The sequence below is a fragment of the Nerophis ophidion genome, linkage group LG11, assembly GCF_033978795.1.
Source record: "Nerophis ophidion isolate RoL-2023_Sa linkage group LG11, RoL_Noph_v1.0, whole genome shotgun sequence".
In the NCBI taxonomy this organism is placed as follows: Eukaryota; Metazoa; Chordata; class Actinopteri; order Syngnathiformes; family Syngnathidae; genus Nerophis; species Nerophis ophidion.
In genome coordinates, this window is record NC_084621.1 from 66730527 (window position 1) to 66750717 (window position 20191).

Below are 20191 nucleotides of genomic sequence, written 5' to 3' on the forward strand. Positions count from 1 at the left end.
ATCTGAAGAACACACTTCCATAATTGGAGCTGCATTACATTATGTGAATAAATCATTGCTCTTGAACATACCTTCAATTAAGAACGATTATTTTTGCTCTTCCTATGCAAATGGTATTTTTGAATTATTGACTTTGTTTTCGTTTTTTGATGTATTGCTAGCTGAATGAAATATATCATCAACATTCTATGTATTGGTCATTTGGCAGATTTGTATTTATGTTGATAATGGCTGTTTCTTTAACTTTCCAAAACAAATACAACAATTGGCATGCAGTTGAATTGATAGGCTTGATGGATTTAAAAAGCATAAAGCTGTTTTATCTCTGAAATTGATTTTGTTTTGATTGGCTTGATCTCGTCCTTTAAGACATCACAAATTTAAAAGTTTTTAGTGTGATAAATTATGTTTTTGTAAGAAAATTACCTGAAATGGCCCAGCTAATGTTTCACTTGTCGAAGCATGTGCAAAGAAAAAACCTTGTTCTACACTAACTCAAATATGCAACTTTTTATTTGTATTTTTTAATGGCTGACCATATCCAATTACTACTCTTCCATGTCTTTAAGGGAGCGGTCACACCCAAGTGCACATACATTGAAATTCAGCCACATAAATTATAAAATAGCTTGGTAAGAGAACGTACTTTTTTTTATTTGAACTTCATAACAACCTTTCACAGTCGGATCAAAGATGTTGGGACAAGCCAGATGTGCCGAAGAATTGCCGGAAAGATGGGTGGCTTGTGTATGTGGTCACGGTTTCCAAAAAACACATGGTCAAAACACAGGAGCAAGAACACATACAGCAATCTTTCTAGCAACTTAACTGTGTGATATACTGGAGTGGTACTCAACCAGGGCTTCACGGTGGCAGAGGGGTTAGTGCGTCTGCCTCACAATACGAAGGTCCTGCAGTCCTGGGTTCAAATCCACGCTCGGGATCTTTCTGTGTGGAGTTTGCATGTTCTCCCCGTGACTGCGTGGGTTCCCTCCGGGTACTCCGGCTTCCTCCCACTTCCAAAGACATGCACCTGGGGATAGGTTGATTGGCAACACTAAATTGGCCCTAGTGTGTGAATGTGAGTGTGAATGTTGTCTGTCTATCTGTGTTGGCCCTGCGATGTGGTGGCGACTTGTCCAGGGTGTACCCCGCCTTCCGCCCGATTGTAGCTGAGATAGGCGCCAGCGCCCCCCGCGACCCCAAAAGGGAAATATGCTGTAGAAAATGGATGGATGGATGGTACTCAACCATTGAACTGTACCTGCCGTGATGTATTTGCTACCAGGCAGCACAGAAACATGAAATAATCCTTAAATGACCGCTTTATCTCTGACTAAACTTTCGCCTTTCCCTCTTGACACACCAATAGATGAGTAATAAAACACCTGAAAGTAAGTCCCCATTTGGTATATTTGTTATATCTTTGTTACATGGAACAATGCGCATTAGGGTTGTGAATCTTTGGCCACCTAACGATTTGATTTGGTTCCGATTCTCGGGGTGATAGTTCAACGCAGAATCGATTCCATATTCAACCCACTTCACTCAATATATTACTTGGTATAATTATTATAACTAAACTTTTTTAAAGCAGTTTAGAGTTTAAAAAAGTTCCTTGACGGCGTAGCGAAGTTGGGAGAGTGGCCGTGCCAGCAATCTGAGGGTTACTGGTTCAATCCCCACCTTCTACCATCCTAGTCACGTCCCTTGTGTCCTTCGGCAAGACACTTCCCCCCCTTGCTCCTCATGGGGCCTGGTTAGCGCCTTGCATGGCAGCTCCTGCCATCAATGTGTGAATGTGTGTGTAAATGTGGAAATACTTTCAAAGCGCTTTGGGCTCCTTAAAAAGGGGTAGAAAAGCGCTATACAAGTACAACCATTTACATGAATCTTATGAATGAAAAAATATGTAAGTATTTTGTTTTTTAAATCAATTTTTGGGGTGGGGGGTGAGAAAAGCAGTCCATATCTGTTTTGAGCACCTTTTGCGTTACACAGTGCAACACATCTCCTTAGCATAGAGTTGATCAGGTTGTTGATTGTGGCCTGTTGAATGTTGGTCCACTTCCCTTCAATGGCTGTTGGGAGTTGCTGGATATTGGCAGGAACTGGCACACGCTGTCGTATATGCCGATTCATAGCATCCGAAACATGCTCAATGGGTGACATGTCCGTAGAGTATGCTGGCCATGCAAGAAATGGGATGTTTTCAGCTTCCAGGAATTGTGTACAGATCCTTGCAACATGGGTCAGTGCATTGTCATGCTGCAACATGAGGTAATGGTCTCAAATGAATGGCACAACAATGGGCCTCAGGATCTTGTCACGGTATCTCTGTGCATTCAAAATAGCATCAATAAAATGCACTTGCGTTCGTAGTCCATACGCCTGCGCATACCATTACTCAACACCCACCATAGGCCAATCGATTCACAACGTTGACTTCAGCAAACCGCTCTCCCACACGACACAATCTGCCCTGAACAGTGAAAACCGGAATTTATCTGTGAAGAGAACACCTCTCCAACATGCCAGACGTCATTGAACGTGGGCATTTGCCCACTGAAGTCGGTTTCCAAAACACACCGCAGTAAGGTCGAGACCCTAGTGAGGACAACGAGCATGCAGATGAGCTTCCCTGAGACGGTTTCTCACAGTTTGTGCAGAAAGTATTTGGTTATGCAAACCAATTGTTGCAGCAGCTGTCCGGGTGACTCAGACGATCATGGAGGTGCACCTGCTGGATGTGGAGGTCCTGGGGTGGTCTGTGGTTGTGATGTCCTGCTAAATTCTCTGAAACTTCTTTGGAGACGGCTTATGGTAAAGAAATTAACATTCAACTCAAGGGCAACAGTTCTGGTGGACATCCCTGCGGTCAGCATGCCAATTGAAAGCTCCCTCAAAACTTGCGATATCTGTGGCATTCTGCTGTGTGATAAACTGCTCATTTCAGAGTGGCCTTTTATTGTGGGTAACTTAAGGCACACCTGTGCAATAATCATGCTGTTTGATAAGCATCTTGACATGCTACACCTGTAAGGTGGGATGGATTGTCTTGGCAAACAAGAAATGCTCACTAACACAGATTTGTGAACAATATTTGAGAGGAATAGGTATTTTGTGTATATAGTAAAAGTTTTAGATCTTTGAGTTCAACTCATGAAAAAGGGGAGCAAAAACAAAGTGTTGCGTTTATTATTTCGTTTTGTTTAGTGAGCATTAACAGATGTGCTTACACCTGGAAAAGTACACCAAAATGCATACATACTGTAATGCACAAAATATGAATACACCACTTTTAGAATAGAAATACAAATCCATAGACATGCATTGAGACGAATGGCAAGTATGTATAGTTTTGTTATTTAAAATATATTTTTATACTCCTCGACGATGACATACCACATATAACGCATCAGATACGTTAGACAAAACATAAACCCATAAGCTAGGAAAAAGGACTTAGCTCTCACTAATTCAGCATTATGTTGTTTAATTTTTCACGTGGTTGTTTTTGCTGTATTTACTGGCCACACGTAGAAAAATAATGTCTACAATAAACTGGTCCCTGGTGGAAAAAAGGTTGGGAACCCCTAATATAATGCTTTCATAAATAAACTGTATGTACATCTCATGGGCATTTTGCATTATTTGTTTACATATACGTCAATCTCCAACACTTTTTACAGTACTCCATCCATCCATCCATCATCTTCCGCTTATCCGAGGTCGGGTCGCGGGGGCAACAGCCTAAGCAGGGAAACCCAGACTTCCCTCTCCCCAGTCACTTCGTCTAGCTCTTCCCGGGGGATCCTGAGGCGTTCCCAGGCCAGCCGGGAGACATAGTCTTCCCAACGTGTCCTGGGTCTTCCCCGTGGCCTCCTACCGGTTGGACGTGCCCTAAACACCTCCCTAGGGAGGCGTTCGGGTGGCATCCTGACCAGATGCCCGAACCACCTCATCTGGCTCCTCTCCATGTGGAGGAGCAGCGGCTTTACTTTGAGCTCCTCCCGGATGGCAGAGCTTCTCACCCTATCTCTAAGGGAGAGCCCCGCCACACGGCGGAGGAAACTCATTTGGGCCGCTTGTACCCGTGATCTTATCCTTTCGGTCATGACCCAAAGCTCATGACCATAGGTGAGGATGGGAACGTAGATCGACCGGTAAATTGAGAGCTTTGCCTTCCGGCTCAGCTCCTTCTTCACCACAACGGATCGGTACAACGTCCGCATTACTGAAGCCGCCGCACCGATCCGCCTGTCGATCTCACGATCCACTCTTCCCTCACTCGTGAACAAGACTCCTAGGTACTTGAACTCCTCCACTTGGGGCAGGGTCTCCTCCCCAACCCGGAGATGGCATTCTACCCTTTTCCGGGCGAGAACCATGGACTCGGACTTGGAGGTGCTGATTCTCATTCCGGTCGCTTCACACTCGGCTGCGAACCGATCCAGCAGTACTATGTAATACAATTTGAACATAATTCAAATAATGTTAGAAACTGTTTTATTAATCAAAAAGTAGACATCGATCCATATACATAATCAGTTTAGGGTATGGCGCAGTGGGAGAGTGGCCGTGCACAACCCGAGGGTCCCTGGTTCAATTCCCACCTAGTACCAACCTCGTCACGTCCGTTGTGTCCTGAGCAAGACACTTCACCCTTGCTCCTGATGGGTGCTGGTTGGCGCCTTGCATGGCAGCTCCCTCCATCAGTGTGTGAATGGGTAAATGTGGAAGTAGTGTCAAAGCGCTTTGAGTACCTTGATGGTAGAAAAGCGCAATACAAGTACAACCCATTTATTCTACATTTATTTATTTAATAACCAGAGCTGATGGAAAAGGCTCATGACCTGTTTAGGTCCGCATCCAACATTTCCAATCAAAATTTTTTTGGGGAGATACAGTATGAGTCAGTCTATTTATCTTTTACAGTGGAAATGGGGATGCAATAGTTAACAAGTTTTTACTGTTTCCAAAATGTATGTGCAGCAGGTCTAAACAGGTGTTTTCCTGCCAAGTTTATTTTTTATTTTCAACCCATCCATCCATTTTCTACTGCTTATACCCTTTGGGGTCGCAGAGGGCGCTGGTGCCTATCTCAGCTACAATCAAGCGCAAGGTGGGCTACACCCTGGACAAGTCGCCACCTCATCACAGGGCCAACACAGATAGACAGACAACATTCACACTCACATTCACACACTAGGGACCATTTAGTGTTGCCAATCAACCTATCCCCAGGTGCATGTCTTTGGATTTATTTAATGTGTCTTTATTTTTTAATATAACAGAAATTTCCAATAAAAGGTCGCATACTAAACTTTCAAGTCCTATTTTCTGTGTGTGCAACTTTAATAAATGAGACCTCAGGTCTGTGCTAAGGGGAAGCCATGTAAATCACTCCCAAATTTTAAAAGGTTATATAATAGACGGACTGCCAATGTTATGCTTTGCACATACCGAGTAGATTATCTTATTTTGTTGTTTTTTAACCCAGAGCGAATTATTTCTCTACATAAAATGTCTGGAGTTGGTGTGATGCATCACAAGAGGGGGAACAAATCAACAACAATTGTACACATTGGATGCTTTGCTTTCTTTTGTATACCTGTCACTTACAATGTAAAGAGAACATTATGCTGTTTTGTAACCACATTGAGAAAAGCTACAGTTTCATTGTAATCAAGGGGTCTTGCCTGCAGCCCTTTGGTGGGTGCCTGTTAATGTGTAGGCAAATGTACAGAGACACACACAACCAGCTCAGTTCCCCCAAAAACGCTGGGGGGCAAGGTGATATCATGCTGTAGTTTTGTTGCCGTGCAGCTCAAATCGCGGAGCAATATCCTCTCCGTTTAGCGAGCAAATACATCACTGTCTCCTCTCCCGTTTTACTTGTTGCGTTTTAATTTATGCAGTATGTATTATACTTATTAAAATATACCATTTGTAGAACAACATAGTCCCTGTGTTTCACAGTTTATACACAGAACAAAGTATTTCCTTGTTATGTTGCCACACTTACTTTCTTGGAATTATGGCTGTCTTTGACTCAAGATTTAACGGAAATCTGATTCTTATGGGCAAAATCTATGGCCTCATCTATTATTTTGAAGTGCACAGCTAATGAGGATCCCCACAAATAAACTGAAGCCACAATAAAAAACGATTTCCTATGTACAATACAACTAAGAGATTAATTAATAGTCGAGTACGACTTGCCCGAATACAATCGTTGACTATTCTAAGACACCTTGTAATGACTAACTTTGGTTTGGTTTCCCATTTTCAAATAGTCCCATTTTTTTCATAGCAAAAGGATCCACATTTTTCCAAATATCTTGGGCTAATACAATAGTGCTGTTCAGCCTTTCAGACATTTTTGTTGGACAAACATGTTTCAGCTATATTCTGTAACTTTATAAAAGGTGAGATTTGTGGCTTCATATGAGACACAGAAAGTGTACATTTGTGTGAATTAGGGCTGTCCTCAACTAAAGATTTTCACAACAGACTCTGATTCGTTATATTTTGCCCATTGTCGATGGTCAGTCAAATCTATGGCATTTTTCTAGGAGAAATAGAAATATGTTAATACAGTACGTAGTGGGGTTGTATGGTATACTGGTATTTGTATAGTACCGCAATACTGATGAATCATATTCGGTACTATAGCGCCTCTGAAAAGTACCGGTCTTCACCTAACATGCCCTTTAATGATACCCAGAACAGTAGTGTATCGAGTTGATACTATTATGATTACGTCAATATTTTTTGGCATCACAACATCTTCTTTCGTTTTTTAAAATTTATATTATAGGTCGGGAAATACAGTATGTCCCTGGACACATGAGGACTTTGAATATCAATCAATGTTTATTTATATAGCCCTAAATCACAAATGTCTCAAAGGAATGTACAAACCACTATGACTACGAAATCCTCGGAAGAACCCACAAAAGGGCAAGGAAAACTCACACCCAGTGGGACGCCAGTGACAATGATGACTATGAGAAACCTCGGAGAGGACCTCAAATGTGGGCAACCCCCCCCCCCTCTAGGGGACCGAAAGCAATGGATGTCGAGCGGGTCTAACATGATACTGTGAAAGTTCAATCCATAGTGGCTCCAACACAGCTGCGAGAGTTCAGTACAAAGCGGATCCAAGACAGCAGCGAGAGTCCTGTCCACAGGAAACCATCCCAAGCGGAGGCGGATCAGCAGCGTAGAGATGTCCCCAACCGATACACAGGCGAGCGGTCCATCCTGGGTCTCGACTCTGGACAGCCAGTACTTCATCCATGGTCATCGGACCGGACCCCCTCCACAAGGACAGAGGAGAAAAAGAAAATAAGCGGCAGATCAACTGGTCTAAAAAGGAGGTCTATTTAAAGGCCAGAGTATACAAATGAGTTTTAAGGTGAGACTTAAATGCTTCTACTGAGGTAGCATCTCGAACTGTTACCGGGAGGGCATTCCAGAGTACTGGAGCCCGAATGGAAAACGCTCTATAGCCCGCAGACTTTTGAACGCAGATTTCTTGCCGGGACATATGGTACAATACAATCGGCAAGATAGGATGGAGCTAGACCGTGTAGTATTTTATACGTAAGTAGTAAAACCTTAAAGTCACATCTTGAAAGTGCACAGGAAGCCAGTGCAGGTGAGCCAGTACAGGTGTAATGTGATCAAACTTTCTTGTTCTTGTCAAAAGTCTAGCAGCCGCATTTTGTTTCGTTTAATGCTAGACATGGGGAGAGCCGAAAATAATACGGTACAGTAATTGAGACGAGATGTAACAAACGCATGGATAATGATCTCAGCGTCTTTAGTGGACAAAATGGAGCGAATTTTAGCGATATTACGGAGATGAAAGAAGGCCGTTTTAGTAACGCTTTTAATGTGTGACTCAAAGGAGAGAGTTGGGTCGAAGATAATATGAGCAATGTATGATGCTGTAACGACTTGGTATCGGATTGATACCCAAATTTGTGGTGTCATCCAAAACTAATGTAAAGTATCAAACAGAAGAACAAGTGATTATTACATTTTAACAGAGGTGTAGCTAGAACATGTTAAAAGAGAAAGTAAGCAGCTATTAACATCAAATGAAGAAGTAGGTTAATAATTAATTTCCTACCACTTGTCCTTCATAATTTGAAAAAAAATAATAGAATGGAAAAGGACACTGCATACGTAAGCAGTTTATAAAAGACAAGTTATCTTGTATGTTCACTAGTTTATATAAGGACAAACTTACATTAAGAAACATATGTTTAATGTACCCTAACTTTTTTTGTTAAAGCAAAAAATGCAATTTTTTGTGGTCCCCTTTATTTGAAAAAATGCCAAAAAATATCAAAATAATTCTGGCACCGATACCGAAATATTGGTATCCGGACAAAACTAGTATGTAGTAATGTATACTGATTGATCAGTAGCTGTCAGTAATATAGATTTGCCGTACACTTGTACGTGAATATTCCAAAGTTAGTTAAAGCTACTTATGAAAGGAATACAGTCTTTCCTTAAATTAAAACGGAATTGTCATTCGCAACTTTTTGTTGGCTCTGCGATGACGTGGCGACTTGTCCAGGGTATACCCCGCCTTTCGCCCGATTGTCGCTGAGATAGGCGCCTGCGCCCCCCGCGACCCCGAAAGGGAATAAGCGGTAGAAATGGATGGATGGATGGACTTTTTCCACCTCAAAACAGGCTAAGCCACAGTTTGTGAGGTCTTGGGCTCTCTCCAAGAAGACATCAAACTTGACTAAATAGAAGATGTAAAAGTCGTAACATCCATCCATCCATCTTCTACCGCTTATTCCCTTTAGGGGCGGCGGGGGGCGCTGGCTCCTATCTCAGCTACAATCGGGCGGAAGGTGGGGTACACCCTGGACAAGTCGCCACCTCATCGCAGGGCCAACACAGATAGACAACATTTACACTCACATTCACACACTAGGGCCAATTTAGTGTTGCCAATCAATGAACTTATCTTTGCAAAAGGAGAGTTACACATCCAGGGCAAGGCGGCGTGTCCTGGCACCCGCGTCAAGTCCCACTAGGACTTACAGCGGAATTTTAGCGGGCGGGGATAATGGTCGAATCAGACTTTTCCGAATCCAATCGTCGGGTCATTGACTATTAGAAAAAAAAACCCTGGTGTGAATGATTATCTTTTACAACAAAAGATGCATTTCAAAATGTTCTCAGCAGTTTATAGTCGATTTTTATCACATGACCTCAAATGGGTTTACATAATAGCGTCATAAGTATTTTTTTTCTTTTTCTCCCCAACGAATGTTCCTTTCAGAAGAAACATCACAATCCAAGTCCAACCTAATGTTTGCTAATACTGTATCTACCAGGGAAATGACCTCAATGGTTTTGCTTTTCAATCCTTCAATTAGCCATTGGCGCCCTTAGATAATTCTGCTTTTGCTGAGAAAGGTATTCTCCAATTTGGTCCCGCTTCCCAAAGTTTGGAACAAGAGCTGCGGTCTTTGTTCCAGTCTACTAGTGGTCTGGATGGTGGGATTATGTGTAATTTTCCTGTTTACTGGGAGGAGTAAAAATCTATATTGTGAAATGGAAACATTTATATTGTTTGTGCCATTAATCTGTAAAGTTGTCAAAAAATATGGTTTGTCGGTCAAAGTTCCACTGCTCCGAACATTTTCTGGTGATCTCAGGCACTTAAGTCAAATTATTAGACTTAATGTGCTGTATATTTTAAAGGAAGACACCAACTGAATTGATAAATGCATGCATGTGTCCACAAATGATAGAGGGAACTGTATGTCAGATTTTAGGCAGAACCACACAGTTGTACATAATCTAAGTCCTAGTAGCCTGATGGAAGTCAGGCAGGTTTTTATTGGCTGCCGTGTGCTTTCCAGAAGGGGATAATATTTTCATTGTGGAGTTTATATAGTTTAACATTTTTTCTGGTACGGCCAATAATTTATCAAAATAACGATGGTTGGCTTGGGAAAGAAAACAAGACGAATTAGAAATAATGAGATATGAGGCCCCTTCCTAAAATGACTAGTCATAGTCTCACAGGGGTTCTTACTGCTAAAATGAAATATATGTGGACGACGCACACTGATTAGCCACTTCAAACTTCTCACTTAGTCTTGGGTGAATATTTTTTTCTTATTGTTTCCTATTTGTGATTTTTATGAAGGGTAAGGGTATATTATTTATTGTGGATGTGGGTCGGGTGATCGAGGTTAAAGTGAAAAGAAAGGAAAGTTGGAGTACTGACAAAAAAAGAGAACGCACAATGAATCAAAACAGTGTTCAAATAATTTTACGGGGAGACTTCATAGGAAATGGCTGTCCTAAGATAACACATTTTGTCAGTTGCTCTTTACAACTTTGTCACGGTTTTGTTGACTTAAGTCGTTTGTCTTATTTTAAGTGACAATGTAAGTGAAAATAGTTACAAGTTTATCGTCTTACTCAGACATGACAACACTTGAGCATTTTTGCCAGGTGAATTTTAGTTGAGAGATCAACTACCTACAGTATACTCATATTCTTACACAACACTCACTTTTAAATACAAAGACCATTCCATTTGCTGGTTGTGACAGTAAAAATGTAATTTGTCGTTTTTCAACTCTAAAACTGATAACACACAGTTTGAGTACCGTATTCACCGGACCATAGGGCGCACCTGATTAGAAGGCGCACAGCCAATGAATGGTCTATTTTTTAATCTTTTTTCATATACAAAGTGAATGATGGGGCGCATTAAAGGAGTCATATATATATTTTTTTCTAAATGGAAAAGACTTCCTTGTGGGCTACATAACATGTAATGGTGGTTCTTTGGTCAAAATGTTGCACAGATTATGTTTTACAGATCATCTTCAAGCCGCTTTCTGACAGTCGCTTCCGGATGCGCCGTTTTGGGGCGGTCTTATTTACGTGGCTCACCTTCGGCAGCGTCTTCTCCCCGTCATCTTTGTTGTAGCGGTGTAGCGTGCAAGGACGGTAGTGGAATAAGTGTCAAAATATGGAGCTAACTGTCTTAATGACATTCCAATTTTACTTAAATCAATAATGGAGCTGTATCTCCTCATATGTGGCTCACCGGTGCAATAAAAACGCCGGGAATGTGTCCCGTGAAAAACCGTCTGACCGTAACTCTCTAATAACTAAAGTTACTTGGGTGAATAATGTAAAGTCACTATACCAGTATGTTTTAGCGCTTTCATGGCGAGTTTACTGACAGATATAAGTGTCAAAAGGTGGCGCTAACTGTTTTAATGACATTCAGACTTTATTTAAATCAATAACAGAGTAGCATCTCCTCAATTAACAACGCCGGAAATGTGTCCCGTGAAAAACCGTCTGACCAGAACTCTAATAACGAAAGTTCCTTGGGTGAATTATATAAACCCACTACACTGGTATGTTTTAGCGCCTTCATGGCGAGTTCACTGATATAAGTAAGAACTATCTATACACTAGATCAGTGGTTCTCAAATGGGGGTACTTGAAGGTATGCCAAGGGGTATGTGAGATTTAAAAAAAAAATATTCTAAAAATAGCAACACTTCAAAAATCCTTTGTAAATATATTTATTGAATAATACTTCAACCAAATATGAATGTAAATTTATAAACTGTGAAAACAAATGCAACAATGCAATATTCAATGTTGACAGCTAGATTTTTTATGGACCTGTTCCATAAATATCGATGTTAAAGATTTCTTTTTTTGTGAAGAAATGTTTAGAATTAAGTTCATGAATCCAGATGGATCTCTATTACAATCCCCAAAGAGGGCACTTTAAGTTGATGATTACTTCTATGTGTAGAAATCTTTATTTATGATGTTTATTTTTCAACAAGCTATTAGTTATTTTTATATCTTTTTTTCCAAATAGTTCAAGAAAGACCACTACAAATGTGCAATATTTTGCACTGTTATACAATTTAATAAATCAGAAATTGATGACATAGTGCTGTATTTTCAATCAATCAATCAATGTTTACTTATGTAGCCCTAAATCACTAGTGTCTCAAAGGGCTGCACAAACCACTACGGCATCCTCGGTAGGCCCACATAAGGGCAAGGAAAACTCACACCCAGTGGGACGTCGGTGACAATGATGACTATGAGAACCTTGGAGAGGAGGAAAGCAATGGATGTGGAGCGGGTCTAACATGATACTGTGAAAGTTCAATCCATAATGGATCCAACACAGTCGCGAGAGTCCAGTCCAAAGCGGATCCAACACAGCAGCGAGAGTCCCGTTCACAGTGGAGCCAGCCGGAAACCATCCCAAGCGGAGGCGGATCAGCAGCGCAGAGATGTCCCCAGCCGATACACAGGCGAGCAGTACATGGCCACCGGACCGGACCCCCTCCACAAGGGAGAGTGGGACATAGGAGAAAAACAAAAGAAACGGCAGATCAACTGGTCTAAAAAGGGAGTCTATTTAAAGGCTAGAGTATACAAATGAGTTTTAAAGTGAGACTTAAATGCTTCTACTGAGGTGGCATCTCAAACTGTTACCAGGAGGGCATTCCAGAGTACTGGAGCCCGAAATGAAAACGCTCTATAGCCCGCAGACTTTTTTTGGGCTTTGGGAATCACCAATAAGCCTTTTTACTACTTTATCTCTTTTCCAACCAAAAATGCTTTGCTCTGATTAGGGGGTACTTGAAATAAAAATATTTTCTCAGGGGGTACATCACTGGAAAAAGGTTGAGAACCACTGCACTAGATTATATTAGAAATGGCAACAGCGGAGGATAATTGTCCCATAACAAGAAGATAGAGAAAAAGAAGAAGCTTATCAACTAGGGTGTCGCCATAGAGTACAAATGCAGACGCGCACATTTTTTCAGGATTTATGCAGATCCCAAATACAGATCAGCAGGTACCAGAAGGTAAAAAAAGTTGCTTTTGCATAATATTGCGTAACAAAATGCCAGATAATATGTCTTACTATATACACACACACCATAATAAAACTCGTATGTTGAAGCACATCAAACTGCCATCTACTGGTCACACTTATCATTACACCATGTTCCAAATAATATTGCTTCGAGGTGGGTAAGCTCAACCAAACTTATTCCTTGCATTAGGCGCACTGGGTTATGAGGCGCACTGTGTATTGAAAGTGTGTATTGACCCATCCCAGGTAGTTGAAAATGACCAATTTAAGTAACGACTGAACGTAACTAGTGATTTTTTTCGCATAAAATTAGCATATACAGTAGTACCTCAACGTACAAGCTTAACTTATTTCCTTGAATTGCCGCAGTGTATATAGTATGCGCCTGCCTTGAATTACTGCTGGGTCAAACTCGCTTCGCAAAATAATTAGCGCATGCTTAGTATTACCGCCTGGTCAAACTCGTGACGTCACGAGTGACACTTCCCATGTTATCGTTTTCAAAATGGAGGAGGCTGATTCCAATACCGGTAATTTGAAATCGCATAAAGGGAAGAAGATTAGGAGCTATTCAGTAGGATTTACGGTCCAAGCTTACATCACACTCAAATTTTTACTGCATACCTTTGGTAAGTGCCGGAGTGAGAATAGGTTTTAAAATAATTAGCGCATACTTACTTTTCCCACATGTTTTTGGTAAGCGCAGGAATGAGAAGAGGTTTTAAATTAATTAGCGCCCCGGCGGCAATTCAAGGGAATACGGTAATTGTTTCTGTGACGGGCCTTTTAACGTTACTACATTTTGTAACTTTTTAATATTATTTTAAGGTTTTTTGCTGGCTTTAGACTCATTTGCTTTGATATGCAGACTAGTGCTATGCTCGAATCGGTTTGCCAAGTCAGCTAGAGATCATGTTTTTGAAAATGTATTTTGTAATTCAATAAGTGCCATAAACTTCTTCTCAGCACTGTCCTTTACATCCACTTTCTTCCTTCCTATGGTTAGAAACCATAAGAAGTTATGACGAGCTCTAGCTATAAGATAATGCTACCATCTAAGACCAGATGTTTTGGTCGGATCTCACAGAGTTGATTGTGGCATTTGCTACGTCAACTAACAGCGGAGAGGCTCGTAACTACATTTTTTGTTCGCAACTTAAGGCATAATAATTAGCTCATTACCCCAAAGAACTTTTAGCATGAGCTACCCGTACCTAAACAAGTTGAAAAACTTATTTGGGTGTTACCATTTAGTGGTAGATTGTATGGAATATGTACTGAACTGTGCAATCTACTAATAAAAGTTTAAATCAATCAATCAATCAATCAATCAATCATTTCGAGGTACAACTGTATTGTATCTCATTGTAAAATGTAATTTTAGGATCAAAGACACACAACCATTTATGTTTCTCCAGTTTTCAAAGTAGTTTGCATTGATCTTTTTAAAAATTATATTCATTAAATATGCAATCAGATCAATTTGTACAACACTTTGCAAAATAAAAAATATATTGTGCATTTAATATTTTTTTTTCTTCCTGGGGACAGAAATGTCACTTATTTGGCTGGAATAGGCTTCACGGTGGCAGAGGGGTTAGTGCGTCTGCCTCACAATACAAAGGTCCTGCAGTCCTGGGTTCAAATCCAGGCTCGGGATCTTTCTGTGTGGAGTTTGCATGTTCTCCCCGTGACTGCGTGGGTTCCCTCCGGGTACTCCGGCTTCCTCCCACTTCCAAAGACATGCACCTGGGGATAGGTTGATTGGCAACACTAAATTGGTCCTAGTGTGTGAATGTGAGTGTGAATGTTGTCCGTCTATCTGTGTTGGCCCTTCGATGAGATGGCGACTTGTCCAGGGTGTACACCGCCTTCTGCCCGATTGTAGCTGAGATAGGCGCCAGCGCCCCCCGCGACCCCGAAAGGGAATAAGCGGTAGAAAATGGATGGATGGATGGATGGCTGGAATAGCCCACAAATGGATCCATCCATCCATTTTTTTTTTACCGCATATTCCCTTTTGGGGTCGCAGGGGGCACTGGCGCCTATCTCAGCTACAATCGGGCGGAAGGCGGGGTACACCCTGGACAAGTCGCCACCTCATCCCAGGGCCAACACAGATAGACAGACATTTACACACTAGGGCCAATTTAGTGTTGCCAATCAACCTACCACAAATGGATTTGTAACCTTATTTTTCTGTTTTTTTTTTCTCCCATTTTTTTTTCTAAATTGTCTCTCATTGTTAAAATAAATCTACCAAAATATCAACCCCCCAAATATATGTACTGTTGATTTGTGTATAAGGATGTAAACTTCAAAAATCCGCAGGGGATCAAACAATTATCCCCTAACTGTCACTTACATGAGACAGATATGACATGAGCCAGCAAAACTCCGACATAAGCCGTCATGCCTGTTGCCATGCTGGTTAATTTAACTGTTTTACTGCTTTATGAGTGAGTGGTTTCTGAGGGGCTGGTGGTTTTGTGTCATTAATACTATTTCATGACAAATGTGGGATAGAGCTGCTGAGTAAGGCAGGCCTAAATAATGGAATATGTTTAAATGTGTCCTGAGAGAGAAAAAGTCTCCTTCCTCATCTCTTACACACTGATGGCTTTAACATGCACAGACCTCACGCTGAAAGGGTTCTCTCCCTGTACGTCCCTCTCTTTGGCTCTTTCTTTCTTGGTACTTACTCTCTCTTATCCTTATACTCTCCACTTACCCTCCAGAAAAGGAGCATGGAGTCACACATCATGACAAAAATATCAAGAAATGTGCGTTTGCAGCAGCTGAATCTATATAGACATTGACTTAGGAACTGAAAGGTTTCAACTCGAGTCCTGCTGCAAACAAAAATAAATTGCGATTACCGTATTTTCCGGACTATAAAGCGCACTTAAAATCCTTTTTTTCCACAAAACTCGACCGTGCGCCTTATAACCCGGTGCGCCAATTGTACGGAGTCATTCTGGTTTTGCTGATCGACCTCGAAGCTATTTCATTTGGTACATGGTGTGACCAGTAGATGGCAGTCAAACATAAGAGGTATGTGTAGACTGCACTATGATGACTGTATGAGTCAAGTAAACAACACCAACATTTTTTATGTTCCACTGAAAATATAGAACATTAAACATGGCGCTCAAAAATCTGTCAAAATGTTTTAGTCCAACTTTGGTAAACAATGAAGCCGCACCGCTTGAAGGATTGTCGGCGCATTAAACATAAAAGTATTATTATGGTGTGTATAAGGTAAGACATGTTATCTGGTGTTTTGAATCACAATATTATGCAAAAGCAACTTTTCTTACCTTCTGGTACCTGCTGATCTGTATTTGGGATCTGCATAAATCCTGAAAAATTGCGTGCGTCTACCTTTGACTATAAAGCACACTTAAAATCCTTTTTTTCTTCAAAACTCGACCGTGCGCCTTATAACCCGGTGCGCCAATTGTACAGAGTCATTCTGGTTTTGCTGATCGACCTCGAAGCTATTTTATTTGGTACATGTTGTGACCAGTAGATGGCAGTCAAACATAAGAGGTATGTGTAGACTGCACTATGATGACAGTATGAGTCAAGTAAACAACACCAACATTTTTTATGTTCCACTGAAAATATAGAACATTAAACATGGTGCTCAAAAATCTGTCAAAATGTTTTAGTCCAACTTTGGTAAACAATGAAGCCGCACCGCTTGCAGGATTGTCGGCGCATTAAACATAAAAGTATTATTATGGTGTGTATAATGTAAGACATGTTTTCTGGTGTTTTGAATCACAATATTATGCAAAAGCAACTTTTCTTACCTTCTGGTACCTGCTGATCTGTATTTGGGATCTGCATAAATCCTGAAAAATTGCGTGCGTCTACCTTTGTAGTCCGTGTCGACACCGTAAGTCCAGGGGTCAGGAACCTTTTTGGCTGAAAGAGCCATGAAAGCCAGATATTTCAAAATGTGTTTCCGTGAGAGCCATATATTTTTTTTAACACTGAATACAATTAAATGCGTGCATTTTTAAGTAAGACCAACATTTTTAGAGTATAATAAGTCTCTTATTATTTTCAATAATATTTTTAATAAAATGTTTATTCTAAAGGTGCAATAGGAAATGGATGGTTGGATTAAAATGCATGAGAATGTTTTATAATTTGAACGTTATTTTTAACACTGTGATTACCAGCGTAATTATTCATTACTTATCGTGTTAAGCAATGTCAGCTAAGATTTATCTGAGAGCCAGATGCAGTCATCAAAAGAGCCACATCTGGCTCTAGAGCCATAGGTTCCCTAACCCTGCCGTAGTCGATATGCTTCTTCTTTTTCTCTATTTTCTTATTATGGGACATTCATCCTCCGCTGTTGCCATTTGTAAACTAAAGTAGTGTAAAGTTTTTACTTACATCTGTCAGTAAACTCACCATGAAAGCGCTAAAACATACCAGTGTAGTGAGTTAACATTATTCACCCACGGAACTTTAGTTATTAGAGGGTTCCGGTCGGACGTTTTTTCACGGGACACATTTCCCGCCTAGTTGTTGTTTCCCGATGAAGGGGATGCTGCTCCGTTATTGATTTACGTAAAGTCTGAATGTCATTAAAACGCTCCATCTTATGACACTTTATCCAAGCCCATCCTTGCACGCTACACCGCTACTACAAAGATGATGGGGAAAAGAGAGCTGCCGAAGGTGAGCCACGTAAATAAGACCCCCCTCAAACCGGCGAAGAAGATGATCTGCAAAACATAATCCATGCAATATTTTGACAAAAGATCCACTATTATATGTTATGTAGACCACAATTAAATTTAGAAAAATATAAACAATAATATGACTCCTTTAATGTGCTCTATAATCCGGTGCGCCTTATATATGAAAAAACAAACTAAAATAGGATCAGTAGTGTGCCTTATAATCCGGTGCACCCTATGGTCCGGAAAATACAGCAGTTGTTGAAGATAATCTAGCCTAAGATGTGCAATGTAGCTACTGCCACGGTGTAGTGGTCTCCGTACAGAAGCCCAGACTTTCTGTACTCCGGTTTCTTCCAGTTCCACTGGGGAGACCCTGAGGCATTTCCAGGCCAGCTGTGAGACATAATCTCTCCAACCTGTCCTAGGTCTACCTCGGGGCCGTCTTCCGGCTGGGCACGCCTCATCAGGGAGGCGTCCAGATGCCATCCGGACTAAATGCTCGAGACACCTCATTTAGAGAATTCATCCATCTTAAAAAGAAATGCACCCTCATTCGCACCTAAGAGACAATTTTGAGTCATGTTAACTCAATATCCTATTGTTTGTTTGGAACTCTGGGAGGAAACCCAAGTACTAACCACAAAAGCACACACAATCTCCACACAGAAATGGTAACATCCAGACACGGATTCAAAGCCAAAAGTTCTTGTCCCTGCTTTAACTACTCATCCATTGTGTTAAAGAAGAATATATATATATATATATATATAAAAATACACACACACACACACACACACACGTTCGTGCGTATGTCTTTATTTACAGTCGTGGTCAAAAGTTTATATACACTTGTAAAGAACATAATGTCATGGCTGTCTAGAGTTTCCAATAATAATTTCTACGACTCTTCTTTTTATTATTTATTTATTTATTTTTAAACGTGTGGACAATGCTGAAGAAACAAGTCCATGTCAGAAAACCAACAAATTTAGCTGAACTGAACCAATTTTGTTAAGAGGAGTGGTCACAAATTCAACCAGAAGCTTGTGGATGGCTACCAAAAGCGCGCAAATGCAGTCAAACTTGTCAAAGGACATGTAAGCAAATATTAACATTTCTGTATGTATACTTTTGACCCAGCAGATTTGGTCACATTTTCAGTAGACCCATAATAAATTCATAAAAGAACCAAACATCATAAATGTTTTTTGTGACCGATCAGTATGAGCTCCAATCACTCTATCACAAACATTAAAAGAGATGTAGAAATCATTGGAAACTCAAGACAGCCATGACATTATGTTCTTCACAAGTGTATGTAAACTTTTGACCATGATTGTATGTAACATGTTACCAGAATAGTAAATGATTGTAGTTAGTCTACTGAATGGTACAAGTAAACAATGTATCCTGTGTAATTTTTCCCAATTCCTTTCTTTTTTCAGAATCACGCCCCCTTTCCATTCCACTGAAAGTGATGCCGGACACCCAAGTGTCGTCATTGACAAGCTCAGAGGAGAGAATGAAGGAGCTCATTGCTCATGCCTGGGATGCTGTTAAACGCCTTACTCTGCAGGTAACACGAGTTACATTAGTGATCACTTAAATGTTTGATGGAACACATTTCCATTCGGTTGTGTTGGCAGCACCAGATATTTTCACTTGAACCCATTATAAAATAACCTAACCCAAAAATACACAGTCGTCCAACCCTCCAACTGTCAACACAATACTTTGTAATTTATAATAGAAATGAAGGGAAATTACATCATTCTTTTTTAAATAATTCCTCTAAGAATCCATGTTTTAATGAATAATATGCAGTCCAATGACATTTTTTTCTCTTTCTTTTTTAAAGGTTAAAAGATAGCGCTGTCAAAATTACAGTAATTGAAGTTTTAAATAAGTCAAACCAGCCCACATATAGGATAACCGTTTGAATGATTTACTTCACTGAATTCCATTTACAGTATGATAGATCACTGCAATTGTTCAATTCTCTGCAATTATAGTGCAACAAAGCTGGTAACTGGCCAAGACACTCCCTGTATTCTCAGACAATTCTGCTGATCTAAGACCTGAAGTTTGAAGTAGGGTCTTACTAAGTTTATAGAAATGCCAGGTAAATATGTGAGTCACCTTTCAATACAAATATTGTTTTTTGCGGAATTTTAACAATGTAAATACGTTGTGATGCAAATCCACCAACTTTGCTTAATTCTGTTTAATTCTCATTACTGGGACCACACAAACCGATGTCAGTCAAACATGAAAGAGAACATGACGTATGTGAATTTGAGAGAAAAGAAAAAAAGCTCCTGGAACCCAAGTTTCATGTCAGGCCATTAAGCTGTTTACAGTAGTTCCTCAAAAGTTAACTCAACCTTCTAATAGTTTGCCGAGCCCGTCATTGCCTCCACTTTCCTCTGTCCCCTTTGGCTGTGCAACTGGGACCACACCAAGCACTACAGCAGTAATTAGGAAACAGTCTGTCCTGTTGACATGAAGGTAGAAATGAACCAAACCGACAACCCGACAGCTGGTACCCGAGGCCTTG

The 20191-nt window shown here is 40.6% G+C and overlaps 1 protein-coding gene across 4 annotated transcripts in view; it reads left to right on the plus strand.

Annotated features, from left to right (window-relative positions):
- The window catches only part of LOC133562376 (intermembrane lipid transfer protein VPS13B-like), an 819661-nt gene that overhangs the window by 222127 nt on the left and 577343 nt on the right, over positions 1-20191 (plus strand). For all 4 annotated transcript variants that reach the window (XM_061916537.1, XM_061916536.1, XM_061916534.1 and 1 more), the window contains exon 22: positions 19080-19210. In XM_061916537.1, coding sequence (XP_061772521.1) covers positions 19080-19210 — 131 coding nt within the window. The remainder of the gene's footprint in view (positions 1-19079; positions 19211-20191) is intronic.